Source organism: Molossus molossus, unplaced genomic scaffold, assembly GCF_014108415.1.
Source record: "Molossus molossus isolate mMolMol1 unplaced genomic scaffold, mMolMol1.p scaffold_m16_p_3, whole genome shotgun sequence".
NCBI lineage: Eukaryota > Metazoa > Chordata > Mammalia > Chiroptera > Molossidae > Molossus > Molossus molossus.
In genome coordinates this window covers 56,105,916-56,133,636 of record NW_023425366.1, presented here as the reverse complement: position 1 = coordinate 56,133,636, position 27,721 = coordinate 56,105,916, and the positions used below count along the sequence as shown (strand labels likewise).

The following is a 27,721-nucleotide window of genomic DNA, read 5'->3' as shown; positions in this document are numbered from 1 at the left end:
CTGAGCAAACAGCCAGGGCCAGGCTTTTCTTACATAGCTCTTCTGAACACTGAACACGATCACAGTGCTCTCCTCCCTAGGCTCCAGGTGGCTCCGGGAGTTTCCTACACTCCCGGCCACCCTTTCTTAGTGCCTTTCACAGGCAGTCTTCCGCTCATCTCTTACATTATGGCATATTTCAGAATTCTCTATCAGGCCACTTTCCCTTTTCACTTTACATATGCCTGGGTGACCTCGTCTATTTCCATGACTTCGATTTCTATTTATTGCTGATAACTTTGAAATCCACATTTCTATTCCTGACACATATCATGAAGTTCAGAGACAGGACACTTGGATGTCTTGCACGTTCTCTAAACAGGATCTTGAAAACAGCCATCCCATCCCTCCTCTGTGAATGACATCATCTATCACCCAATTTCTGCAACACTGTCAATTCTGCCTCCTAAAAGACAGCTTTTCTTTACCTCCAGCATCATCCTTTATTTCTACACACCTCCGCCCCCATCTAGGCCATCATCATGTGCTGCTTGCATTACTTCTTGCTCTTAGCTGGTCTCCTGCCTCCAGTCCCGCTCCCTTCCAGTCTTCTCCGTACTTACTAACGCCAGAATAGGATCAGGTTGTTTCAACTTTTGTCTTATTGTTAAGTTATAAGATTCTTAAGAATGGGCATCATGTCTATCTTGCTCATCTATCAATTACTATAGTGACTGGTACGTTGCAAAATTAAAGAAATATTTTTGGAAGAGATAATTAAATTGGCAACACTGACTTCATCTGATATAGAAATAATGTTGAAATAGCCGTAAAGATTTCACAGAGATACCACCATGTCTATTTCTGCTCTCTGTTGTATCCCAGAGTCTAACACAAGTCTGGTGCACATTTGTTATATCTATCAATGAATGAGAATAAATATAAAATATGAGATATCAATGTGCTTTGCAAAATGACATATAAAATTCTATGCAAATGAAACATGCAAAGACTAAAGCAGCACCATTTCTCATACAGGTTACAACTGCCTCTCTACCCAACCACTGTCTTCCTAATCCCCTTCCCTGCTTTCTTTTTCTTTTTCTTTTTTTTTTATCCTCACCCGAGGACATTCCTTGATATTTTGTTCAGATAGAGTGGGAGGGAGAGAGAGAGAAAGAGAGAAACATCGACGTGAAAGGGACACATCGAGTAGCTGCCACCCGCACAACCCAACCAGGGCCGGGGACAAACTGCAACTGAGGTACGTGCCCCCAGCGGGAACCAAACCCGGGTCTCTCGGGACCGCAGGCCAACGCTCTAATTGCTGAGCCAAACCGGCCAGGGCTTCTTTTTTTTTTTATCCTCACCTGAGGACACTTTTCCATTTTTTTGTTCAGACAGAATGGGAGGGAGAGAGAGAGAGAGAAACATCGATGTGAAAGGGACACATCGAGTGGCTGCCACCCACATGACCAACCAGGGCCAAAGACAAACTGCAACCGAGGTACACACCCTTAGCAGGAACCGAACCCGGGTCTCTCTGGACCAGGGCCGACGCTGTAACCGCTGAGCCAAACCGTCCAGGGCCCTGTTTTGTTTTTCCATCACAATGTTCATCTCCTATCAGACTCTGAAATTTTCTTATGTTGTTTACTTGTGTTTTTGTCACTATAAATGTAAGCTCCATAAGAGTAGAAATTTTTATCTGTTCTACTATTGAACAGGTGCTCAATGAATATTATTAAATTAAATTGACTGTACCTGGAACTGTGCCAGATATGTCAAATACGTTTACCTTAATCTTTAAAATAACACTCTAGGTAGATCCCTTTATCTCTATTTTAGAGATTTAAAAGGGTAGTCTCATAAAAGTTACATCCTTCCTCAAGATGCAGAGGAATGCGACCAGAGGAACCCAAAAGGTAAGAAACAGAAGCACAGATGAGACGTAGGAGAAAACTGACATATATCAGTCATCAGAATAGAAGTCAACAGATTAAACCCTCTGGTTTAAAAACAAAAATGATAGACTGGATTTTTAAAAGTACAGCAATACGAGAGAGAAAAAAATATATATATAGCTCTTAAACATAAGGACACTCTCCTTCCTATGCCAGCCAAGATGGAGTAAGCTAGCTACAGCCTCTCTCTCCCATCGACTAAAACTAAAAAAAAAAACAAACAGAATTTAAGAAGCAATTACCCTAGGACTCTGAAAACTTTTTAAAAAGTAGTAGATTGGAGAGAGCAGCCAAAAATTTAAAAACAACTTCTAGGGGCCCCGGCCCGTTTGCTCAGTGGTTACAGCACTGCCCGTGGACCAGGGAGTCGCATGTGAGATTCCGGTCAAGGGCACGGGCCTCGTTGCAGTTCGTCTCCAAACTTGGTCGGGGTCGTGGGGGAGGCAACCAGTCAAAGCGTCTCTTTCACATCGATGTCTCTCTCTCTCTCTCTCTCACTCCCTCCTACTCTATCCGAAGATAAATGGAAAAATATCCTTGGGTGAGGATTAAAAAACAACAGCAACTTCTAAGGAAGTAAGTGCCCTGGTTTTGTTTCTCCGCTCTCATTCCCTAGCTTTCACAGCAGCGCAGGCACAAGAGCACCGGCCAGACGAGCAGGAGAGGTTCCTTGCAAGTTGGAGAGAGTCGGGAAGGTCCCTTGATTTTTTTTTCTTCTCCCCTTTCTTCTCTCACTGTCCTCCAAGGGTGGCCCCAGGTTTTCCAGTCAGAAGACCAGGAAAAGGAGCCCCTGGGATTCAGGAAGTGTGGGAGAAATCCTAGACTGTAGAGAGCCGGAGAAACGGATCTCCTAAGGCTGTATATACCAGATAAAAGTCCCAGGCTCACCCCCAAGCTGTGCTTGTGCAGGACAAATCAAAACCCATCTAGCAAAGACTTTGAGAACGGAACTACAATTTAAACTATTACTCAGGCCTCAGAGTAACGCCTGAAAAGTATATGCAGAGGAGCATAGAAAATACTTGACAAGCTGACATTGGAAACACCACTCACTGAAGATGAGATGGTACTTGTAGTCTGAACCTAATCTAGTTGATGGCCTGTGAAAGTAAATAAACAAAATCAACATTCTCCAGGATTTTAACAGGATCTGGAATCTCACAACCTAATAGTCAAATGACCAGAATATAATCCCAAATTATTTAATAAACAAAGAAAATTAACCAACTCTCAAGGAAATAGACCAATGCCAATCTCAGAATCCCCCAACGCTAGAACTATTAGACAGACGAAAGCAGCTATGGTAAACATGCTGCATGGGGTAGAGAGAATCTCTCTTGAAATGAATAAAAATACAGAGGTTCTCCACAAAAAAAGTATAAAAAAGAACCAAATGGAAAATTTGAAAAATAGATTTTCTGAAATTAAAAATTCACTGGATGAGCTCTCTCCAGAATGAAGATGACAGAGGAAGAAGTGAGAAAACATGAATAAAGATCAACATTATTTACCAATCTAGAGTGATAGAAAAAAAAGATTTAAAAAAATAAATGGAACAAGACTATCCATGTCTCCAGAAGAACATCAAGAAAAAACAACTCACAAACTATAGATTAACATCTCTACAAAATTAATGCAAAAATCTTCAACAAAACATTATCAAATCAGAGCCAAAATATACGTTAAAAAAGATAATATATCATGACGAGGTGAAATTTATCCCTGGAATACAAGCCTGGTCCAATAATGTTAAGCACACAACAAAACCAAAACAAACAAAAAAACCCTCATAGACAGAAACAATAGTGTGGTGATTGATAGTGAGGTGGAAGAAGGTAAAAGGGGCGATAAATAGGGATGGGAGACTTGACTTGGGGTGGTGAACACACAATACAATATATACATGATGTATCATAGAATTGTACACCTGAAATCTATATAAATTTATTAACTAATGTCACCCCAATAAACTCAATAAAAAATGTCTATATAAAACTTATGTAACCTCGGGATAGGCAAAGATACAATACTAAAAGTATAGTACATAAAAAAATTTTATAAGCTAGAATTCATATATTTTAAAAACTTTTGCTCTGTGAAAAACACTATTAAAAGAGAAGTCATGTACTAGGAGAAAGTATCTCTACATCACATATCTGGTAAAGGACTTGTACCTAGAATATGTTAAAAAAAAAAAAAAAACCAACTCTCAAATCCCAACAATAAGAATATAGAGCATCCCATTAAAAAATAGGCAAAACAGAATGGCAAACAAGCACCTACAAAGACACTCAACGCCATTAGTCATTAAGTAAATGCAAAATAAAATTACTATACACTAATTGGTATGGCTAAAATAAAATTTAAAACTGATAGCAGCAAGTAACAGATAAGGATGTACAGCAACTGGAAGTCTCAGAAGTTGCTGGTGGGAATGCAAACTGGTTCAGACACTTTGGAAAACAGTTTGGTGTTTTCTTATACTTACTCGCCATATCGACTAGTAAGTAGTCTTACGCCTAAGTATTTACCCAAGAGAAATAAAAACTTATATCGACAAAAAAACAACAACAACCATGTTAATAAATATTATAGTAGTGTTATTCTTAATTAACAAAAAGTGGAAGCAATCCCAAGGTCCTTCAGCTGGTAAATGAATATGCAAAATGTTGCACTGTCATACAATGGAATACAATACTACTCAGCAACAAAAAGTACAAACTGTCAATATATCCAGCAACATGAAGGAATATCAACTGCACTGTGCTAAGTGAAAGGAACCAGAATCAAAACCCTATTTTATATAAATCCACATATGGCATTCTGGAAACGGCAAAACACAGTTACAAGGAACAAGGTTTGAAGTGGGAAAAGGGTTGACAGGGGGCTGTACCAGGGATGCTGGGGCAGGAGTGCTGGACCATTCTGTATCCTACTTGTGGTGAGAGTTACCTGTCCCTATGAACGTGTCAAAACTCACAGAACTGTACACCAAGAAATGGTAAATTCTACTATATAAAAATTTAAAGATAAATTTCAATTTATTGGGGGAAAAGCAGAGAGTGATGAATAATAAAGAGGTAGAGAAAGACTTATCAGATAAATATATCCAAAAGAAATCTGGTGTAGCTAATATTAATATCAGGCAAAATGATTTTTAGGTAACTTGCCCCATGACGTATTGCTCATAAGGAGAAGATCAGGGTTCAGTTTACCCCTTTCTTGCTAGAAAGTCTATGCTCTTTTTAATATATCTTAGTGACTCATATTCTGGTTATTAAGACTTGTGGAATTTACAAAGTAAAAAGAAAAGTTTGAGATAATTCCTCACAAGCACACAAATTCTACCAAGAAATAAATGCAGTTTCAATTTTTAAGAAAAATCAGTCAACATTCATAAGAAGAATATTTGTTTAATTAATATTGGTGAAACTTCTTGTTTGACTTAAAGATTTCTTACCTCATTTTCTTTTAATAATAATAGAAATCATCCATTACTCCCACTCAAAATTTCAAAATTTGTTTCCAGACCTCTTTCTAAAAGGAAATCAATATTAGCATTTAGAATTGACAAATCCCTGTGGCAAAGATCAATGATCAGAGGAGCCCACCTGCTTTTAAATGAAACATTTTCAGAAAAAACTAGAGGAAAATTAGCTACATATGTATCATATAAGCACTGAATGTGCACATGTACCTAGAACTATTTAGGGCACATCTTGCTCCTTAATGGAAGTTAAAGGTAAATGATCATATTAACCACTAAGTAATATTTCCACCGACAAAATTAGACTGTTAGGTCTTCAGAAAAGTCAATGTGAAAAGTCACACAAAATAGCAATTAAAGTTTCAAGCAAGTCCCCAAATCCCAAGAAACTATTCTACTACTGCTCTCTTTTAGGAATTTTTTTTTTTTCAGTTATAATACAATTGCTGCCTGTTCCAGAAAGTTGCAAAATGAAAGCAATAACCTCCTAGATCATGGATTCTGGTTGTAACATTTCTGCTTTTGGAATTGAGTATAAAGTTAAGACCAAAATTACAAAAATATAGAGAAAATGTGTATCCTCGGTCTGCTCTTCTATTTTGTTTATTAAATGCCAATCTGGTCCCTTTTGTTCATCTATATGTGGTCCAATATTACTTAGTTAGAATGTCTATGAATGGAATCTAGAATTAGGCAGGGTTTTCATTACTAGCTGAACCCCCTGAATCGACCTTCCCCAGGCCCAGTCCTTCACTCCCTCCCACGTCTCCTCATATTTTCACTTCAAAATATATGAGGGCTTCTCTTTTCCATGGACAGGGTGTGTAACGTGGCACGTTAACCAGGACCCGGAGAAAACATTCATAGGTCAGGAAATGGACTTCACTTCCTGCTAAACTCCAGCCCTTAGTAGTGTTTTCAGGGCACTCGGCCTAAGCTGAGGTCCCGAACCCCTGAATGTAAACTTGCTATGGGTGCACATATCATTTTATTTATAGAGACAGACAGATGGACATAAAATAAGGAGCCCTTAACATTTCCAAATCATCACCTGGAAAGTCACCGCTAGCCTTAGACAGACTTCTTTCAACTCTTCCCGCCCCCATCTCAGAGTGACTGGTTGGTTATGCTATACCTCAGATTTCTTTAGTCTCTGTACAACCCTGTCTGAAAAGTGACTGGGATATTCAGGTGGAGCCTGCTAAGTTTGGGGACAGAGTGTTGTCAGTGGGCCAGAACAAGACAGGAAGAGTTTTCTTCAAGTAGCACAGGGAACCAAAACCAAAGGCAGTGGTTGGAGAGAGCTGAGGTTTGTGCATCTGTAAGACCTCTCAAGTACCAAGGTCATGGGACCACACGGCATCCACATTGTTGATACACACCGAAGTGCTTCCGGCCGGACAGGAATGAGACAGGAGTGGAAGCAGACTGCACACAGCGAGGAAGAAGGGGTGTCCTGGGAAGTGTTCCTGAGCCCCCGTGGTGTGTGTGCAGGTTGGCCATCTTTATCTAAGGTACAAGTGAGCTGAGCTGGCTTAAAGAACAAGGCGTGCACTATTGTCAGCTGTAGACCCTTAAGATCTTTAGTTTCCAAAGTTAACTAGCTACATTTTCTGATTCTAAGGGAGCTTACAGAACACACCAGGAAGGCCAAGCTACCGCTCACACAGCTTTGGAACATTCCTCTCATGAATTGCCAACCACATCCTATGCTTCTCTTCTTCACAGTATTTACGGATTAATGATAAAAATAGCTCATATTCTTAGCATCAACTATGTGCCAAGCAGTGTGCTAAACACATCACATACATTAACACATATAATTCTCTCAACAACCTAATGGGGTAGTCTGTATAATAATAGTTCCCAGTCTCCATATGGAAATTCAAACACCCTGATCACCATCCTCTGCGTCATATCTTTTTTTTCTTTATTGATTTTTAAAGGGAGAGGGAGAAAGAGAGAAACATCGATGAGCGAGAACATCAACTGGCCACCTCCGGCATGACATCCACTGAGGATTTGGCCCACAACCTGGGCATGTGCCCTGACCAGGAATCGAACTGGCGACCTCTTGGTGCATGGGTCGTTGCTTAACCACTGAGCCACACTGGCTGGGCTGGGTCATATCTTTAGTTGTTAGAAGTTGCCTCAGTCTGAAAGAATATCCAAGGCTATGGACTCTAAAAAGCATTTATTCAATCACTCAACAAAAAAACTTTATCAGAAGCAAAGGTAGGCCTGGCCACAATGTCCACAATAAGACCAAAAGGAACTTTTTTTTCTGAGCAACCCGCTAGAAACAATACAGACTTATATGTTCCTGATTCAGTTCCCTCAAAAGACAGAACAGACCTGTCTCGAAGGCAGGGGGCAGGATGGGAGTGGAGATAAGAGGGTCAGTGGGGGAAAAAGGGGGGAGACGTTTATAACATTTTCAACAATAAGAATAATTTTTTTTTAAAACTTCCCTTGTCAAGGAGCAAAGCAATGTCGGTTACCTGGCTTTCACTTGACAGCCTTTTGAATTATATCAGCAAATGATCTCTAATTCAGATGTTTTCAACCATTTTAAAGCAGCAGAACACTTTGCAAATAAAACCTTACAAGGGACCAAAACACAGATGGAAGTAGAGGTACTGTGACTGAAGTCAGGCGGAGGGCTCCAAAGACCCATGTACTTATTTTGGACTCTTCCAAATATGTCCCTTCTTCCCTCCACCCCTCGTACACCCTAACACACACAGAGAAAAGCTCCCAGACACCCCACTCAACAGCAGGGCTTTCCTGGACCCAGGGTAAAACACAAATGAGCCGGCAGAGTAATTCCAGGAGATGAGAGTACATGAAATGATAATGATTTGGTCAAAGCTTCATCAGCAGAAGAAAGACCTGTTCTGAAAACATTATTTCCCTACAGTCTACACCCCTAGGGATAGAAAAACAATGGCCAGACTCATGTAAAGTTATAACTTAATTCTCCTAAATCCAAGTCCAAGAGGAAACATCATTCACATATTCAAGAAACCAGTCCTATTGACCATTTAGCCTTTCCTAGTGTTGACAAAGGCGCTGACGTCAAACATGCCTATGAAGAATTTGAATAAGATGTGAAAAATAATTTCATTTTGCTGATTCTTTCTTCCTATGAGATGGCCTTTGGAGGATCAAAAGTCATCATTTTACAGGTCTCTTAAATGCATTGTCTCATTTAACAATTGTTTGCAATTAGTTTGTTTGTGTGACGACCAGCAAGTCAAGGTGGGAGAGAGTCCTGCTTAAACCGGTTACATAGAACCTTCCAAGGTCCAAGGCTTTGATCGCCCTGGTCCTGGCTTCCCCGCTGGCTGTATATTAACAGGTCTAAGTTTGAAAAACCTGCCTGAACTGCCATGAGGGACAGGCCAGTGCACTCCGGGTAGTAGATGATTTGAATATTGATGGAGTGTGGGTGGGGAGAAAGCCTGGCAGAAAGGAACATATTAATTAGAGGAAGCTATTTAGACATGTATTCAACTTAACTCCTCTCACCAACAAATGGTTTGAAAAATTGACGATCATATCTATAGTATTCCATTTTAGATGGGCTGTAGGATATGTTAAGATATCTCTCTCTCTCAGTGGGGAGCTATAGGTTTAGCCACAGGCCCAATAATAACTATAGATTGTAGAATGCAATCTCCTGTGACGTGGCTCAGGGAGAGCAAGTGGAGAAGGCTCCTCGCTGAGGCCCGACGGGCTTCTTCCACAGCTCGCACAGCCTTGGGACATTCCTCCCTTGATGTGCCAACCACATCCCATAATAAACAGCACATCGAAATAGCCATTTAAAGCTGAATATCTCTCCCGAGGAAGGTAATTGCTACCAGAATTTTTTGAATGAGAACTACAAAATTCTTCTCTAGTTAACTACATAAATATAGCCCCTAAGTACTATGTACCAGCTTCTTTCTTCATGAATCTTGGTCTGTGAATATACTGCTCTAGGAAAGCTGAAGCAAAACAATTCTTTTATTGACCACTGCAGTGGTATATTTTATACAGAAAAGAAAGTCTGTCTTGTGCTTCTCCTTTTTATAGTATATATAGATTAATGGTAATAATAGCTCACATTCGTAGCATAACTATGTCTATGTGCCAAGCATTATGCTAAACACTTCACATGCATTAACTCATAATTATCTCAACAACACAATGGGGTAGTCTTTTAAAAAAATATATGTTTTTATTGATTTTAGAGAACAGGGAAGGGAGAGAGACAGAGAGAAAGAAACATTGATCGGTTGCCTCACACATGCATCAGGACCATGGATTAAACCCACAACCTGGATATGTGCCCTGACCAGAAATCGAACTGGCAACCTTTCAGTGAATGGGACGATGTCCAACCAACTAAGCCACACCCGCCAGGGCAGGGTAGTCTTTATAAAAGTCCCCATATGGAAATAATTTCCCATTTTACAAATGACAAAGGTAAAAAGTCAAATAACCTGTCTTTGTCCTTGCTGTTGATTGGCACATACCTTTTAGACATTGGTGAAGTTGACGTACGGTCAGAATTAAGGGGAAGAACCTGAGTAAGAACTTACGTGTTTCTGACTTCAGCCTCAAACTCCCAGCCTATTGAAAAAAAAACCTGTCCTGGGAGGCAGCTATCTATTACTGCACCAGTCAAAATTCAGTTGCAAACAAACCAGAATCTACTCTAACTAGGTGAAGCTCTCATTGGGAAGGCTGAATAAACAAATTTTAAACGACTGTCAGGGCTAATTCCCAAAGCCACAATGAACTGGACACTATGGGACCTACTGCCTCTTCTCAGATCAGGAACCTGCATTCTAGAATCACACCCCCACTTCTATGATCGAAACCTGCCTCTACTGTGGCCACTTCCGGCCACGCCATGCCTGCTGCAATTCACACCAACAAAATGATTGCCCCATGCTCAGCCTCTGGACACTCCCAAAGCTAGTGACTGACAGTGCCACCACACAGACAACCTCCATGACTCACAGTGCTCCCACCAAGTGCAATCTCCACACACTCTGCTTCCCAAATGCTGCACAAATGCATCTGACATGACGCACTTAAGTGCAGAGATGGAGAATTGTGTGTTAGCTTTTCAGTGTCTGCCATACAGGAAGGGTACAAGATAAGGAGGGCGACATGGATGTCGAGTTCTAATCCACTATAGCCACTATAAGTTCCAAGGATTTGGATGTCCTGTGGAGGGGAGGTCTCCTGATTAAGACTACAAAATATTGTGTGTCTAGGAGAAGGTTCCAGGGTTTTCATCAGATTCTCAAAGGGGACCATGACCCCAAATGGATCAGACCCAGTTTAATGTAGTATAATTTGTATGATACCATCTTGAGAATAAGATTCACATTAAGGGAGAAGCTAAAACATAGCACTTAAGAATGAGAGCTCTCAGGTCCAGCTATGTGAGTTCCAATTCTGCTTCTGTAGCTTAGGAGATGTTTGACCTTTAGCAGATTACCTAATTTCTTTGTTCCCCAGTGTCCCTGTCTCTAAAATGTGAAAAGTAGTATCAGCCTAATAAAGGTTTTCGGAAGATTAAGTGAAATAATATGTTTAAAGTACTTAGAAGAATGCCTGGTACTTGGAAAATGTTCCCTAAATGTTAGCTATTGTTACTGGAATAATCTTTAGACAAGATAAGTTCTAATGTTAAAAGATTATATAATAGAGTTGCAGTCAAGCCCCATACTTTTACATTTATTTCCAGTTTCAGAGAGCTTTTAGACCTAAGAACTTGATTTCCTCTGACAGCAAACAGAAAGATAAGCACTCATCTTTATGGTGATGACCTGGTTCTACGTAAAGAATACATGAAACTAGTAGCCAACCATCGCTGGGAGGAACAAATCAAGCACAACTACGCCCAAACCAAATTTGTCAGTTCTAATACATTCTTCAGGGCTGAAATGGACAATATTTTGAAAGTGTTCAAAATGCCAACTCTTTAATTATTTGGAGGGGAGTGTATTTGTAGTTACCTCATCCTGGCAGGCCCACTCCAATAGAATTTCACTCAATCAAATATGCCACACAAGTCTTGTTATCTGGGTGAGGTGGATGACTGGTAACTCCAGCTCACAAAAATCTTGCAACCTTCCACGCTGAAAGGAGCAGGACTTCTGAGTGTTCATGGAGTCTGTTCAATCATTTGCACAAATGTCATGAAGCTTACAGAGAAAAGCCTCGGCCCTCCTGGCAGGTACTCCAGCAGCTGCCTCTGGACAGCAGAAATGATGCTCAGTCTTAGCAAGAATGGAAATCAGACCCTTAATTCTGACCGTACGTCAACTTCACCAATGTCTAAAAGGTATGTGCCAATCAACAGCAAGGACAAGGACAACCTACTTTTCAGCTATGCATCAGTAACTTCCATGTCAAGTTGTTTTGAACATGGCTCCAATCAGAAGCCTGGCTGGCATCACATTGTAACACATTATGAAGAACAATTATGACCAGTGTCAGCAAGCACGTAGAGTTCAAATGGGTTCTCTAATATACTACTGGTAGGTGTACACCTTTTCTGAGATTGACATGGGTATATCTCACAAAATATTTGAAAATGAATTCTCATTGACTCATTAATTCCACTTCTAAGAATTTATTCCAAAGAAATAATTTGATAGCTGCATAAGTTATATGTACAAGAATGTTCACCTAGGAACTATTTATAACACAAACAATTAGAAAATAACTCAATGTTCACAACATAAAATTGGTTAAAACAATTATGGCAAGGCCTTATAATGGAATGCTATGCAGTCATTAAAAGGATAATTTAGAGGTATTTAAGTATTTTTTTTTTTTTTAATTTTTTTTTTTATCCTCATCCAAGGATATTTTTCCATTTTTTGTACAGATAGAGTGGGAGGGAGAGAGAGGAAGGGAGAGAGAGAAAGAAACATCGACGTGAAGGGACACATCGAGCGGCTGCCACCCGCACGACCAACCAGGGCCGGGGACAAACTGCAACCGAAGTACATGCCCTTAGCGGGAACTGAACCCAGGTCTCTCTGGACCACAGGCCGATGCTCTAACCGCTGAGCCAAACCGGCCAGGGCGAGGTATTTAAGTATTGACACAAAAAGTCTGAGATGTAAATTTTAAAAACCAGGTGCATAGTATGATCTCATTTTTGTGTATATTTATATATATACATATATATCATATATGCGAATATATATATTGTATACATATATATAGTTTTGTTTTTTAATCTTCACCAAAGGATACTTTTTTTCATTTTTATCTTCAGATAGAGTGGAGAAGAGAGAGAGAGAGAGAGAGAGAGAGAAACATCAACATGAGAGAGACACATCGACTGGTTACCTCCTGCACGACCCTGACCAGGGCCAGGGAACCAAACCACAATCAAGGTATGTGCCCTTGACTGGAATTGAATCCGTGTATCTTTGGTCCACAGGCCGATGCTCTACCTCTGAGCCAAACCAGCCATGGCTGTATATATAGTTTATAAACACATATTTAATTATAGAAAGCTATGTACTGAAATGTTAACAGTGGTGACATTTAATGTTTGAGATTATAAGTAGCTTTTTTATTTATGCCACTCTGTATTTTATTCAAAATTATCGTTATGTATTACTTTTTTAATCATAAAAAATAACAGTGACAAAAAATTTTAAGCCCAGATAGCATTTTCATTTGAGGATAGTTCAAGAGACATACTGAGATTCACACATTCACAGTTATACAGAATCTCTAAGCTCTTTCTATCTTTTTTTTTTTTCTACCAGGGAACAGGGGAGAGGAGGGAAGGAAGGGAAAGGGGAGCTCTTTCTATCTTGTACCGATCCAGGTAAAGGCAAACTCAAGTGCCTTTAGAAGACAGGCGGGCAAAATAACTAAATGAAATAGAAAGGGTATGAGGCAAGGGCGAAGGGAAGTGACCATGATTAACTACAGAGTACATACCTAGTCTAAAGGCATTTAAAGTCAAAAACATTTTCAAGCACTCAAAATACATCCGCATGCTCAGTTTGATCAGCAATTTGTTAATTAGGACTTTTCAGTATAAACCTGCACACACAGTGCATTACTGTAACTCTCACACAAGGACAATTGGACATCCCTTCCTCCCCATCTCCTAAAGTCAATTTAAGTGGTGTCTAAAAGGAGATAATTTTTTCATATTTATAAAATTATCTTTCTAAAATGTAATATAAGAAAAATGTTTGTCTTTCCTGATAAACTTGTTTGCCTCCTTCCATAACAGAAAGAAAGCAATGTATTTAATTAGCTTTTCCTTTCTTATTTGTTCTAGAAAACTCAGGAACTTCCTTAGCCTAGGTTTATTGTCTTTCCCCTCCATTATTTAGTTCTACTCACTTACTTTGATGGTTATAGTCTATGTATTATATTATAGTATATGTATATATACCACTCGAAATATTTTTGAAATTCAGATTGGACAGAGGGAAGTAGAAATAAATTAATATACTAAAAAAATAACATCAGCATACAATAAAATAGTTATGATTACATGCACAAATATTTTATATATTTTGGTATTATGTCTCTTTATTGGCCATATTTTAAACTATAAAATAGAGACTGCAAATGTAATAAGGGGAAGTTAGCAGCTGACATGGAAGTGAATCAGGAAAAGAAAAGGTGAAAAGAGAAGCTGAAAGGGATAGGAAATGGAATGAAAAAATGGTGAAATAATTGCATTGTAGAATATGCATGTGCAGGAACTATTGTACCAAAGTAGGATGAACAACAGCATCTTCCTTCAGAAGTTTTGACCTGACAAGGGACCCAAAACCTATCTGGTAACTGAGTCCGCAAGACCATCTTCCTTCCACCGCCCGGCTCCCCGGCGGCTCCACCTGCCTCCAGCTGCCGCTCTGCTGCCCACCCACTGAAAACTGAACGTGGGAGTATAAATATTCCTCAAACTTGACATTTTGGAACTAAGATGTTTATTAAAAATTAAAAATTGATGGTAGGTAATTATCAAAATGGAATGTGCTAAGATGAGTAATATCAAAATTAATTATTAAATATTTTAAATAGTATTTTATTTTTACATTTATAAGCTGTTTCATTTTTTAGGAATAGAAATTCCAAGGATCAATGAAATGCTGGGAAGTTCTTTAAAGAAAGCTCTCTTATAAATTCAAGGCATGTGTAAAACTTTGATGGTAAAAAGCTAAGCAATATTCTGCTCAACCAGATATACATCTAATAGAACAGTAACCAGTCTCTTGTTTTTATTGACTCCTGAAATAAACTTCAATTTAAAGAAGTAAAACCCAAATACACCAGTATAATCTGGTTAGTTAGAAGAAATACATTTCTTGTTTAACTATGTATCTTGAATTCTCATTAAAATAGAATAAAACAAAACAACTTAGAGATTAATTTAATGTGACAAGAGTCTTAAATAACACATCATCCTTTTATTTGGATTAATTTGAACACTTAGTTAGTAGTTAGTGATCAGAAAACTTTAGAGAGTAAAAGCTGGATAAGAGGTAATGTTATACCAGAGCCTAAAAAGCATTTAGTATGAAGTAAAGACTTTCCAAAAACAGTGCAGGGTATAAAGACAAAAAAATTTGGACAAAAATTACTTAGAGAAAATAAGAAAGAAGTTTCATATATTTCTTAATGCAAAGAAAGTCCGAGGAACAAACGAAATGCATAAAAATGTGAAACAAGAGTCGGGCTGGTGTGGCTCAATGCTTGAGCATCAACCCATGGACCAAGGGACACATGCCCACGTTGTGGGCCCGATTCCCAGGAGGGGGAATGCAGGAGGCAGCCAATTCATGTTCTCTCTCATTGATGTTTCTATCTCTCTCTCCCTCTCACTTCCTCTCTCTCTAGAATCAATAAAGGAAAAAAATGTGAAACAAGAAGAGCACAATGGAGTGTGAGTGACAGTAGGCGTTCCTGAATTGATTTTTAAAAACGAATGCGGAAAGTGAAGAACTTTGATGATGTAAGATACCCGCAGCATCAGCATTTAATAAATATTAAAAGTCACAGGGCATGTGCAGACTGACAATCTAAAAATAACTACTAATAGAAACAGAGACAAACAACACTGCCACTGCACCCGAAGACGCCGAAGAAAGTGCGATGCAGCACGAAAGCCTAGTTCACTCGCGCAGTGAGTGTGGTGAGATCACCGAATGCTATGAAAACATTGAAAGGTTCCTAGAAACGTCTGTAAGAGGATATACATTTACTGTGTACACACAGTACATATTTATACATGGGACACGCAGATACATTTACATTTATAAACCTACCTATGGAGTGACTTATTAATGTCCAGAATGAATACAGTACCTAGAAACTCACAATCAACAAATTAGCAGCAAATTACAGAGAAAACAATCACGTGAGGTCTGCAATCCCATTCAAATAAAACTCCCCCGTGAAAGAGCCAGCAAGGGAACTGGCAGTGACTCTGAGCAGCAGCAGCAATCCACAAAGGCTTCTTAATTTTCTCCTCATTTAAGAATTAAGCCACTTCCAGTTCACACAGATCCTACCAGGTGCACTAAATTGATGTCATTATGAGCCATCAGGAAATACCCATCGAGACCTATACCAGCACCGAGAAGTTCTGTTAAACAGCTGTGTGTTTTAATTGATTTGTATTATTTAAAATAGGAACAGTTAAAAGTCAGTTATCGGATGTTGTGTAAAAGACATGCCGAAAGACTCCAGGGAGACTGAGTTCAGAAGAGAGCCAATCACTGGAACTTCACTTGAGCACTGAAGATTATTACTAGAGGAAGCACAATTAAATCATCAGGTTATCAGCCATCATTATAAATCACCAGGCAACATATCAAGCTTCATTATTTAAGAATCCTTAACCAGTGACTTCCTGTATCACTGAGAGTCAAAAGCAATCTACTCACCAAAAGGGACTTAAAGAGGTCTGTTTTGTTTTTGTTTCTTGTGTGTGTGGTGTTTTGATTTTTTTTCCCTGAGAGATTTATCATGGAAATATAATGAAGACTCGCTGAAAGTGATTAATTATCATATTTTGCATGTTTTAGACATGCAAGGAAATTGGTAGTATTTTGCATATGCAAAATGTGTATTTCATAGGCTCCTCCTATTCCACTCCCCACAAATATTTAACCCAGCTCTCTCATGGTACTTGCATAGGATCATATAAGAAAAAAATAATCAGCCCTGGCCAGTTTGGCTCAGCGGTTAGAGCATCGGCCTGCAGTCCAGAGAGACCCAGGTTCGGTTCCCGCTAAGGGCACATATCTCGGTTGCAGTTTGTCCCCGGCCCTGGTTGGGTTGTGCAGGTGGCAGCCACTCGATGTGTCCCTTTCACATCGATGTTTCTCTCTCTCCCCCCCCCTCTATCTGAACAAAAAAAAGGGAAAAAAATGTCCTCAGGTGACGATAAAAATAATAATAATAATAATAATAATAATCAGTGGGTTCCTTTCCACTTTTATTCACCCAATGCCATTCATGTACTTGTATTTAGACAACCTTCCCTGGGCATGTGGAATGAGAAAACAACTTTTCTCAAAAGTACGTTTCTAAATTTAAAGTGCACAGTTCAGGTATTAGAAAGAATATATTTCAAAGGAGATATAACAAAGGTTGAGTTTTGTATACAATTCTCTTTTCTTAGTCTTCCCACCAACTCTCTGTAGATGCTACCATTATCTTTTTTTTTTTTTTTTTATCCTCACCTGAGGACATTATGCATGTATCTTCAGATAGAGCAGGAGGGAGAGAGGGAAGAAGAGAGAGAGAAAAACATTGATGTGAGAGAGACACATCGACTGGCTGCCACCCACACAACCCTAACAGAGGCCGGGGACAAACTGCAACCGGGGTACGTGCCCATAGCAGAAACCGAGCCCAGGACTCTCTGGTCCGCAGGCCGATGCTCTAACTGCTGAGCCAAACTGGCCAGGGCGATGCTACCATTATCTTTAATGAAAAATAAGAGAGTCTTCATAATTCGTCCAAGGTCATGTAGCTAGTAAGTGGTGGTCTCAGGGTCTAATCCACTCTCTCTGGCTCCAGCACCTAGATAAAGGCTCTGAAAGGAAGCAAGCCTCCTTGGAAACAGCTGCATTCCCAAGTCTGGGCAAAAATGTGCAACAATCTGTTACACCAAAAAGCAAGAGGCCAGGAAAGCTACTTGGGTTGTATCAAAATAGCTTAGGAGTCAAGTTAAAGAGACTGTCACTGGCCAAAGATAAGTAAATCAAGCATCAATACTATAATGAATTGAAATGCATAAAACATTTATATCCATAAACTCATAAATATACATAAAAAATGTTCTTGGTCACCTTTGGAGGATGCCAAAGAACCAACTCATTGTCTTGAAAGCCAGAATATAATGAGAAAGAATCAAGCATTTATCCTGCCTTTTCTATATGAAGCATATGACAGGGAACTAAGCTGGTGAGAGAAACTGCCATTATAGAAGTAGCCCAGCTAATAAATAATGAATGATAGAATTAGAACATCTCCATTTTGTAACCCCTAATGAATTAATGAATCTATGTAATAATTATCAATGGCTGTTAACATCACACACAAAAAGAGAACATAACTGGACTTTATGTGCCTCCTGATGAAAGTATCCAGAACCTAGGAAGTATTCTTGCCCAAAAAGCCAGATCTGAATCTGATCAAGCTTCAAGATCTAACTACAGTTTATAGAAAATACCGGAAACAACACCAAACAACATCACAGAGATACAATTAGGAAAAAAAAAAATCCAGACTGAAAATACTCTAGGATGAACAACCATGTTTCTCAACAAAAAACTGTAAGAAAAAAAGAAAGAGAGAGAAGGAGAAATGAGAATCTTAGATTCAAAATGTCTTAAGAAAATGTTAATTATGTTAATGTGTAAAGCTGCTTCTCTGGATCCACATCAAAGAAAGTATAGAAAGAAATAAAACAATTGGAAAAATTAAAACATCAATTGCTATTTAAAGACATTAAACATTTTAAATTTTTAGTTATACTAATAGAATTGTGGTTACATTTTTAAGAGTCCTTACCTTTTTTTAAAGAAATTAAATGTTTTATGTTGAGGTGAGAGTAGATTCACATGCAGTTGTAAGAAATGATACGAAGAGATCCCTCTTACCCTTCACCCAGTTCCCTCAATGGTAACATTTTGCAAAACTATAGTACAATATCACAGCCAAGACAATGACACTACTGCAGTCAGATACAGGACACTTCTCTCACATAGCCTTTCGAGCCATACCCACTTCCCTCCCACCCACACTTCCCTCTCTAACTCCTGACAACCACAAATCTGTTCTCCAATCTATAGTTCTGTCATTTCAAAAATGACATACACTATGAACCCATACACTGCACAACCTCTGGGAATGGCTTTTTATACTCAGCACCTGGAGATTCATCTAGGTTGCTGAATGTATCCAATGTTTTTTGCATTGCTAAGTAATATTCCACGGTAAGAATATATGACAGTTTGTTTAACCACCCCCTGTCTCAAGGACATCTGGGTTGTTTCCATGAGCTATGATGAGTAAAGCTGCCATAAACATTTGTGCAGAACCCTTACTTTAAAGAAAACATCTCCTTACATATTTATGGGTGAGATAATATGATGTCTAGGATTTGTTTCTAAATATTTCCACATTGGCTGAAATACAAAAAAAAAAAAAAAAAAATCAGTACATATACTATCATCTCTACTTTTGTATATGTTTATAAAAAGAAAACAGTAAGAGAAAATTACCTATCTGATCGCTACATACCCATATACATAAATGCGCACATCTTCAAGTAAAAGTACGTTTTTTGATCTAATGACTTTCGACTTTGCCAAGGTCACAGGAGCCCTAAAACATAGAGCCCACACCTTCCAGTGATCATCATTGTCAATTCACTCTACCAATTTAGGCAGATCCAACCTGGGCATCTGTTAACTCTCTTTCAGAAGTTCTTAAAAAAACCGAAGTCTTATTAGGCTTCAGGGTTGAGATAATAGGTAGTCTGTAATGTTGGACAAAAGCAGGTAAGTAATCACCATAATCAAATAAATGAGATTCATGAGTGGCTTGTCTTCAAAAGAGAGGGTTTGTGTCTGACATGAGCAGGTCCTTATCATCAAGACAAATGCTGAGAGAACAGAAGTGTGATTACTGAAGATAAAGAGCAACAAACTATCAAAGCACAATCAATTCTAAAAATGAACTGAAATGCATTTTATGTTATGCGAAGGCTGCTTTTGTTTTTAAGCCACTCTAGGACTGGATATTATTATCATGCTGTGTGCAAGCTAATGGTTCTTTAGTAGAATTCTGCAAAATGGTATCTAACATTTGGTGCCACCAATACAGAGTGGGGCAAAAGTAGGTTTACAGTTTTCCATATGGAAAATAATACAATAATTAATAAATAAGAATGCAAGGATAAACATGTACTTCATGTACTCACAACTGTAAACCTACTTTTGCCCACTCTACATTCTATCAGTTCGTTCTCCCCTCATGCTATAGCATACCCTCCCCTTCATCCCACTATTTTTTCCCCACATAGGGCCTTACAAATATTAAGACCCATCCTCTCAAAGACCTCCAGCAAAGAGGACACATAAATAGCAACCCATTAGGCATTTTGGGGTTAAAATGCAACACTCCAGAAGAAATATTCATGACGACTTTCAAATGCAATGGCAACAATGGGTTCCTCTCTCAAGGTCTTCGGTGCCTATATGTGCTTTGTAATAAGCAATTCTAAAGCTTCAATGAATTTTGTTATCATAAGTGGGATAGTTATCCACAAATCAATCCCAATAAGACAAATTCCAAAGGAACACCTAAATGTTATAGTTGCAATGTAGTTTGGTTATATCAAATATCCCTCCTATTAAGTGGGTTCACACTTGGTGTTAGGAATAGTCATGCTTAATGTGACCAGATTTGATCACACTATTATGCTACAATAGATAGAAAAAAAAGTCCCACTAATAGGATATCTACATGACACTTAAATGCTTATGAATTGAAAAATATTAATCAATTCCATTAAGAACAAGTAAGGTACAGGTTGGCTCACTTGGCTGGTTTAGCAAGTTAGGAGATCTTTTCATGGAATGAAATCTATTCGTAACATCCTGTTAGGACACTAAGAAAACAGAGTTAAGTTCAAAATCTTATTCATATGAGTCAGAACAGAGACGCACGGAATTAAAACCCAAAGTAACACAGGCCACCAGAAATTGTGCTATAGGCTTGCATTGAGAAGATTAATAACAGAGCTGCTAGAGACAAAAAAAAAAAAAAAAGATAAGAATTGGGCTCAGGAATATAATGGAATGCATAACTGAGAAGAAGCTGAGAAAAAAAGGCAGTGAAGTTAAACATATATTTTTGGATGCTCTCTTCCTCGATCCTTTCCCCATCTTCCTTCACTCGTACAACCAAACATATTCTGGGTCCTATGGATCCAGTGTTACAGATACTTTTTTCAGTGGCTTGTGGTCAATGGCAACATATTGGAAGTTGAAACTCTTAGCACTCACCTAGACATACTTAAAGGTCAATCTAAAATATTTTGCATAAAATAAAATGATCTTGCCAAAAAACTTTATAGCTGATTTGCTTATATATCTCATTACCCTTTATCATAGCAACCACCCCATGCCCGTTCTACATAACTGGGGTTTCAGAGGGGGCCATTCTTTTGAGCTGAGGGGGTACCAAAGAAAGGAATGTGGGAGAGAACAAGAGGGGGGACTATGAAGACAGAACAAAGGCAGCAGGAACAGTATTAAACGGGGAAAGAATTCCAAGAATGAACTGCACAGGAGGGGTTCAGGGCAATGAGTGGCTGCGAGTGACAGGAGTGAGACTGTGTGGAGGAGAGCAGATAAGCTTGAAGGGGCAGGTCAGTGCCAGGGAGTGGCAGCCCTGCAGGCCAGCCGACGCATTAGCCCACATGGCACTGGCCTTTGGGGATGTACTGCAGGTCTGCGCAAGGGGAAGATAAAAGCAGCGTGGTTAAGATGTGACTAATGGTAAAAGGCAGGGAGGAAGGAGCAGGGGTAGGAGGTTTACTAACTGTCTTAGGTGAGGCTACGGGGCTTGATCTAGGAGGATCAAAGTAGGAAAGGAAAGGGAAAAATTAATTTGAGGGGCAGTGTGAAAGATACATATACTTAATTCTAGTTTCGTCCTCAATTAAATGTAGAAAATGGTCATTTGTAATCATTGTCAAAGAACTACTTATAAAATGTTAAGGATTATTATGTTGATTGGGAGGTAAACTGTCATTATTATGATCAAACACATAAGAGGGCATAAAAATGCTAATGGTTGATAAAGTCATTTTTAAAGAAAGCTTTGATTAAGCTTAACAGAGCCTTGGAAAAATAAGATTTTGATATAAGTAAAAATTATATTTAAGGAGACCATGATTGGTTGCAAGGTGATGAGTATTTTTAAATTTCTCAAATAATTAACTGCTGATTTTAGCAAGGCATTTATAATGACATATGTGACTGACAGACCGATTTTCTCCACTTTTGCAAATCTACTTTTTATATTTCCTTTTGCAGATCTATTTTCTCTGCTTTTTACGATCACTAGTGCAAAGCCATTGTTCATCAAAAGTTAATTTTTTTTGCAAATAATTCTACGAGTAAAACTGTGAACCATCAGAGGTGACACCAGCTCAATCATCTGTTTTTTAGTGTCTATGCCAACTTAGTTTCTCTTCTCATTTACTTAATACTTTGTATTGAGAACCTACTATATTTTAAGAACTGTGCTAGTGCTGGTGCTGGGAGCACAGCAAAGAGTAAAACAGACATGATCTGTCCACATGACAGCACACCATATAGTGTGAAAGACAGCCATTATTTTAAAATTATATCCAAATATATAATTTAAAGTGTGATAAGCACTATGAAAAATATTACAGGTTACGAGAGTTGATAACAGGGAAGCTAAACCATGCCTAGGTCTGAGAAGTATTTTTTTTTTAAGGAAACTGCCTTTGAATTGGAATGTGTAAGTATGTAGAAGAGTGGAATAGAAAAAAGAATAGGAAAGAGAAAACTAGATGAAAAAATGTGCAGAGGGAAAGGATCACGTATAATAAAATTAAAATACTCTCTAACCTGTTGGGTGATAGTGTCCCAGGGTCCCTGCTGCAGCCGCGGCTGATAGCACTCGCGGACTTCTTCCCATACATCCTTCAGAGATAAAGGTCTTCCATCTGCGAAAGTGCATGGTAAAGACTGGCAGTTAGTAATGCGTGTGACACGGTGGTGCTTAGTGTCTACCTAAAACTATCAGAAGAATATTATGAATTTTTTTAAAAATCCTTACTAGTACACATACTATCTATACATCAAAAGAGTGCTATGGAAATCACTGTTTTCTTCCAGAGAGATATTTAAACGTTCAAGTCTCTCTCCTTTGGAACCATCTAGTAGTCAAACTATCTGCTCGTTCAATACCTCTGAATTTTACAAAATCATACAATCCAAATGTGTTTGAGAGAGAACTAATAGATACAAGCAAGACAAAGGACCAGGTAGACAGACTTTCATATTCAGAAGGGCATAATATACTATGGATATCTCTGAAGTCTTAACACTTCTTGTAATTCTTACAATCAGAGACCACACACATGCTTCTTTCACTCTCATTGACCGAGTATCTGGAATGTTGGATACCACAGGGATTAGAAAGAAGGAAAACACATAATTTCTCCGAGTAAGGAGCCTGTCTTACTACTAGGGAAACTATGATAAGTATTTCATCAGCCTATCAGGAACTAAAATACTGGGCAGAAAGGAAGCGGTGGCTGCAGTTCTCTGCCAGTCCACAGGAGGGGGACATAAACAGCCAGTGTTTGTGGCAAGTGGAGAAAGGGCTGTTGGGGGAAGGGACCTGAGGAAGGACTGGCATGAAGAGATTAGTAAAAGCTTCATGAACAATAATGCCCCTTTTCTTTGTTTAAACAGCTTCAATTATTCACCTAGATTCTTAACCACTCAAATAATGTATTTTATGAAGACCGCTATGGCAGCAGACATGAAACATGGAAAAAGACATTATCTAAGTTCAAAAGAGAAAGCAGGGGTTAACCTAAGGACCTCTAACTACACACTGCTGGAGGAGAAGGTGCCTAACTGCTAGAATGTTGTGCTACGTGACCCATTCAGAGCTATCAAGTCCTCAAGACGAATAGGTGTGATGTTTTCCTTAGGCAAGTGGACAGTATCACTTAAAGAAAACTCATCAATATATCAGCCCTGGCCGGTTTGGCTCAGCAGTGTCGGCCTGCGGTCCCGAGAGACCCGGGTTCGGTTCCCGCTAAGGGCACGTACCTCGGTTGCAGTTTGTCCCCGGCCCTGGTTGGTCGTGCAGGTGGCAGCCACTCGATGTGTCCCTTTCACATCGATGTTTCTCTCTCTCTCTTTCTGTTCCTCTCTCTCCCTCCCACTCTACCTGAACAAAAAATGGAAAAATGTCCTCCGGTGAGGATAAAAAAGAAAACTCATCAATATATCAAATCATTAGATACAAAGAAATATTTGGTTACCAAATGCAACAAAACTTGAGGAAATAATCTACTAAAAAAACCCTAAAAGGCATTGTTTTCAGATTTATAGCATATAATTGGAAATGTTGCGGGTAGGAGAAAGATTTGGAGTCTGGGCTGAATTAGAATCCTGGCGTTTGAACTTATTCTCTTTGTGACTGCAAATGAGGATAGTAATTCTTTTCAAATCTTGTTCTCATGAGGCTTACATCAGTGAACACACTGGAGACTATGTCAGACACCTAAAAAGAGCTAAATAAATATTAGGTGTCTCCTCCCAGCCCCCATTGTACTATTCCAGTAATGTTCATACTGCAAAGCTGAAAGTCTCCTTTATTGACCATTATGTCTTAGAATTTTCTCATGTTTCTACACCATGCACATTGTGTTTGATATAGTAATACACTAATACCACAGGCAGAACATTTCTCATATTTGACCTGAAAAGTTGAACTTTTCCTCAACCTTTATTTTCAATAAATAGCAATAGAATATTTTGATACATTTTCAATAAGTATCTTCATCTTGGCATTTATCTGGCGGCAGGAGACCATTATCTTGTGATAAATAGTTTTATTCCATTGACATTTCCATGTCTGTAAAATGAACAAGATTTATTCATCCAATTAACATTTGAATGTCATGTTTAGCTACAAGTTAAAAACAAGATGCCTTTGGTATCTGTGTTATATTGTTTTCTGAACACATTTACAGAGTAGGGCTAAACTTTGCCCTTAAGATAAGCACTACACATCTTCAAAATATGCACATGCACACAGACGTGTGTGTGTGTGTGTGTGTGTGTGTGTGTTGATGTTGGAGGAGAATAGGATCTTAAGTACTTCGGTGTCAAATAGCAAATGAAATAATCAAATTATAAAAAGATGACAGGCTTTGAAAATAATTTTCAGATGTCAAAGTTAGGAGGAATCAAGTTAGAAGATAATAAATAAAATGTTAGAGCTGGTACAATTACTAGTTTTATAAATAAGGCAACCAAGGTCTTGGGAAATACTGAACTGCTAAGATGAACACAGCTAGTTCATGACTGCAGGGGAGCTGGGTTCCAGTCCCAGGACTCACAAGTCGGGACTCTCCCTGCTCCTCCCGCTGCCTGTCCTCCCTCCGCTGCATCCGCTGCGCAGGCCTCGGGCTCTCACACACCACAAATGCTTCATAAATACTCACTGAATAAACGATACATGAAAGAAAGCCTTCCTTAATTTTATTTCTCTAAGACAAAGGAAGGCTTTGGAGACCTAGAGAAGAGTCCAGGTTTAATATCTGCTAACCAGTAGTGATTTTAATTTTATTCCTGAAAATATTTCAGTCAACAATCTAAGGATGGACTGAATGGTTTGCATAGCAGCACTGTCAAAAACCTGCATGCTCTGCGGGAAACGTTCACACAAAATGCAATAATCAGCAGCACAGCAACAACGTTATAGAACATTTTCATCAGATTTGATGCTAGAATTGAGGTTATGTGCCGTAAGTTTTCAAACAACACTAAAAGGAGAAAAAAAATTTTAACGTCTTCGAATACAGGAATTAAAAAAATTATCTGGTCGACTTAGAACAATGGACAATCACAAGGAGATAAAAATAATTTCAAAACATAAAAAAAAAGAAGAAGAAAAGAAAAAATAGCCCAGCTGGTGTGGCTTAGTTGATTGAGCATTGTCCCTTGGACTGGGAGGTCCAGCTCTGATTCCTGGTCAGGGCACATGCCAGGGGCGCAGGCTTGATCCCCAGTAGGGGGCGTGCAGGAGGCAGCTGATTGATGTTTCTCTCTCACATCGATGTTTCTCTTTCTCTCTTCCTTCCTCTCTCTCTAAAAAAACAGTAAAAACATATTTAAAAAACATTAAAACATGCATTACACTCCTGCCTACATGTTAACAAGAGCGCTACCACTTGCTATAGAGAGAACAGTGTATTTGTGAATGGATGGGACTTCATTCTCTGTTGCATTTACAGAACCATTTAAAAACACATTTATTAATGATAGCTAAATGACTGCTTGTGCAAGCTACCTTAACAAGAGTCTCAATCTCTCCAGTTTCTGCTGACCATTTACACTACAGAAGATCTGGGTAATGTCTCTCACATATGAATATGATAAAAATGATTTAATAAAGTATGATGTGGGTTCTTTTTTTGAGCTTCATCACTGGTTTGCTTAGTCATAGCTCACACCTTCATGATCAAAGACATACAAAAGTTAGTTTTGCATTCTTTAATACACAAACGTTTTGACCTAATCAGCAGTATCTTCACCCATGCCATACACTACTGACAATTAAATTATACTCAAATATGATTGTGGTTAATTATTTCAAAAACAAAATGCAGCCTTCAGAAATCCTCATGAAATCATTGCACTGAGATAGTAAAATATATAAAAAACACATCACAAAGTACAGCTTAAATATGGCAGACATTTGAAGAATTTTGTCATTTTGTATCTATACAAATCTTTAGCTTAAGTTAAAATGTGAACATAAACAAGTACTTGCTTAAGCTCATGTAACACATCAGGTGCCTTCATGCTCAGTTCAAAGTATCTTCAATCAGAAACTTTAAGCTCTCTTAAGAGGGTCTATTATTTCTGTCTGGCCTCAGTCAGAGGAGACATAAGCATACTCAATCAACAACTCTCTAGTTTCAGACCCTAGATATTCAATAGCACCAATTTGAACATGCTTAGAAATCTCATTAATCACATTGAGGCTGAGAAGCTCAGCAAACTCCCGTGCATTCTTGAAAAAGTGAAGTGGAAGCCAAAATCATTTCAGCAGCAACCCACAAAGTGAGCATGGTAAATTAAGGTCATTTATTTAACAACAAGCATTTACTGGGTGCCTACTATGTGTCTCTATCACCTGGACTGATAATACACATTTGAGCTAAAGGAATATTCTGTCAGCAACCTAAAATGTCAATGACAAAAGAAGAGACACTGGATGAAAAATAGAATAATTAAAAAGTACAATCTTTAGCAACTGCCAGTAGCATTTAATTTAACATTTTCATATGAACTCTCTCGATTGAATAATAACCTACATGTCAAGTAATCTATATATTACTCAAAATGTGCAGCTTTCTAAATTAAATGTCTCAAGGTTATTAGTTTCGTGGACCAAATAACAGTGTGAGATATTCCACTGGCCCTACCTAACTCTAATGCAAGCAGACCGAAGTCACCCGTATCCTGTTGTGCATGGTTTCACTAAAGTTCATAACTCCTCAAATGAAGATTAGAGAACATATAAATTACTCAGAGTAACTTTAAGAATAATGTTCTGAATGTGGTCACTAGAAATAAGAAGAGTGGATTGTTTCACAATGAACAATGCCATTATTCAATGTATTGTCTTCAAGATAGCTTGAAGGTTATAAAAATTCATGTCATACCCCACAGTAAGGCAGAGATGATGCTCCACCAAAGGGGAAAACTCAATCTTGCTTCAGTGAGAAAATTACACTGTAATGTGAAATGAGTGTTAATTGTTCATGCGCATTCAGATCAGCTACGGTGCTGGCTAATTCTGCAATTTTATTTACCCTGCATACATTGTTTAGCATTTTGTATCTCTCTTAATTTCAGGAAATTGGAATGAAAATTCCTCAAATACAGATTCTTTTTATTTGTGTATGACATCAATTAATTGATTC

General features: G+C 38.5%; 1 protein-coding gene across 1 annotated transcript in view; it reads right to left on the bottom strand.

Moving 5' to 3' along the window:
• The window catches only part of ATG10 (autophagy related 10), a 262,172-nt gene that overhangs the window by 43,789 nt on the left and 190,662 nt on the right, over window positions 1-27,721 (bottom strand). Inside the window, 1 exon segment of the mRNA XM_036279440.1 lies at window positions 22,611-22,708. Within this exon segment, the coding sequence (XP_036135333.1) occupies window positions 22,611-22,708 (98 nt within the window).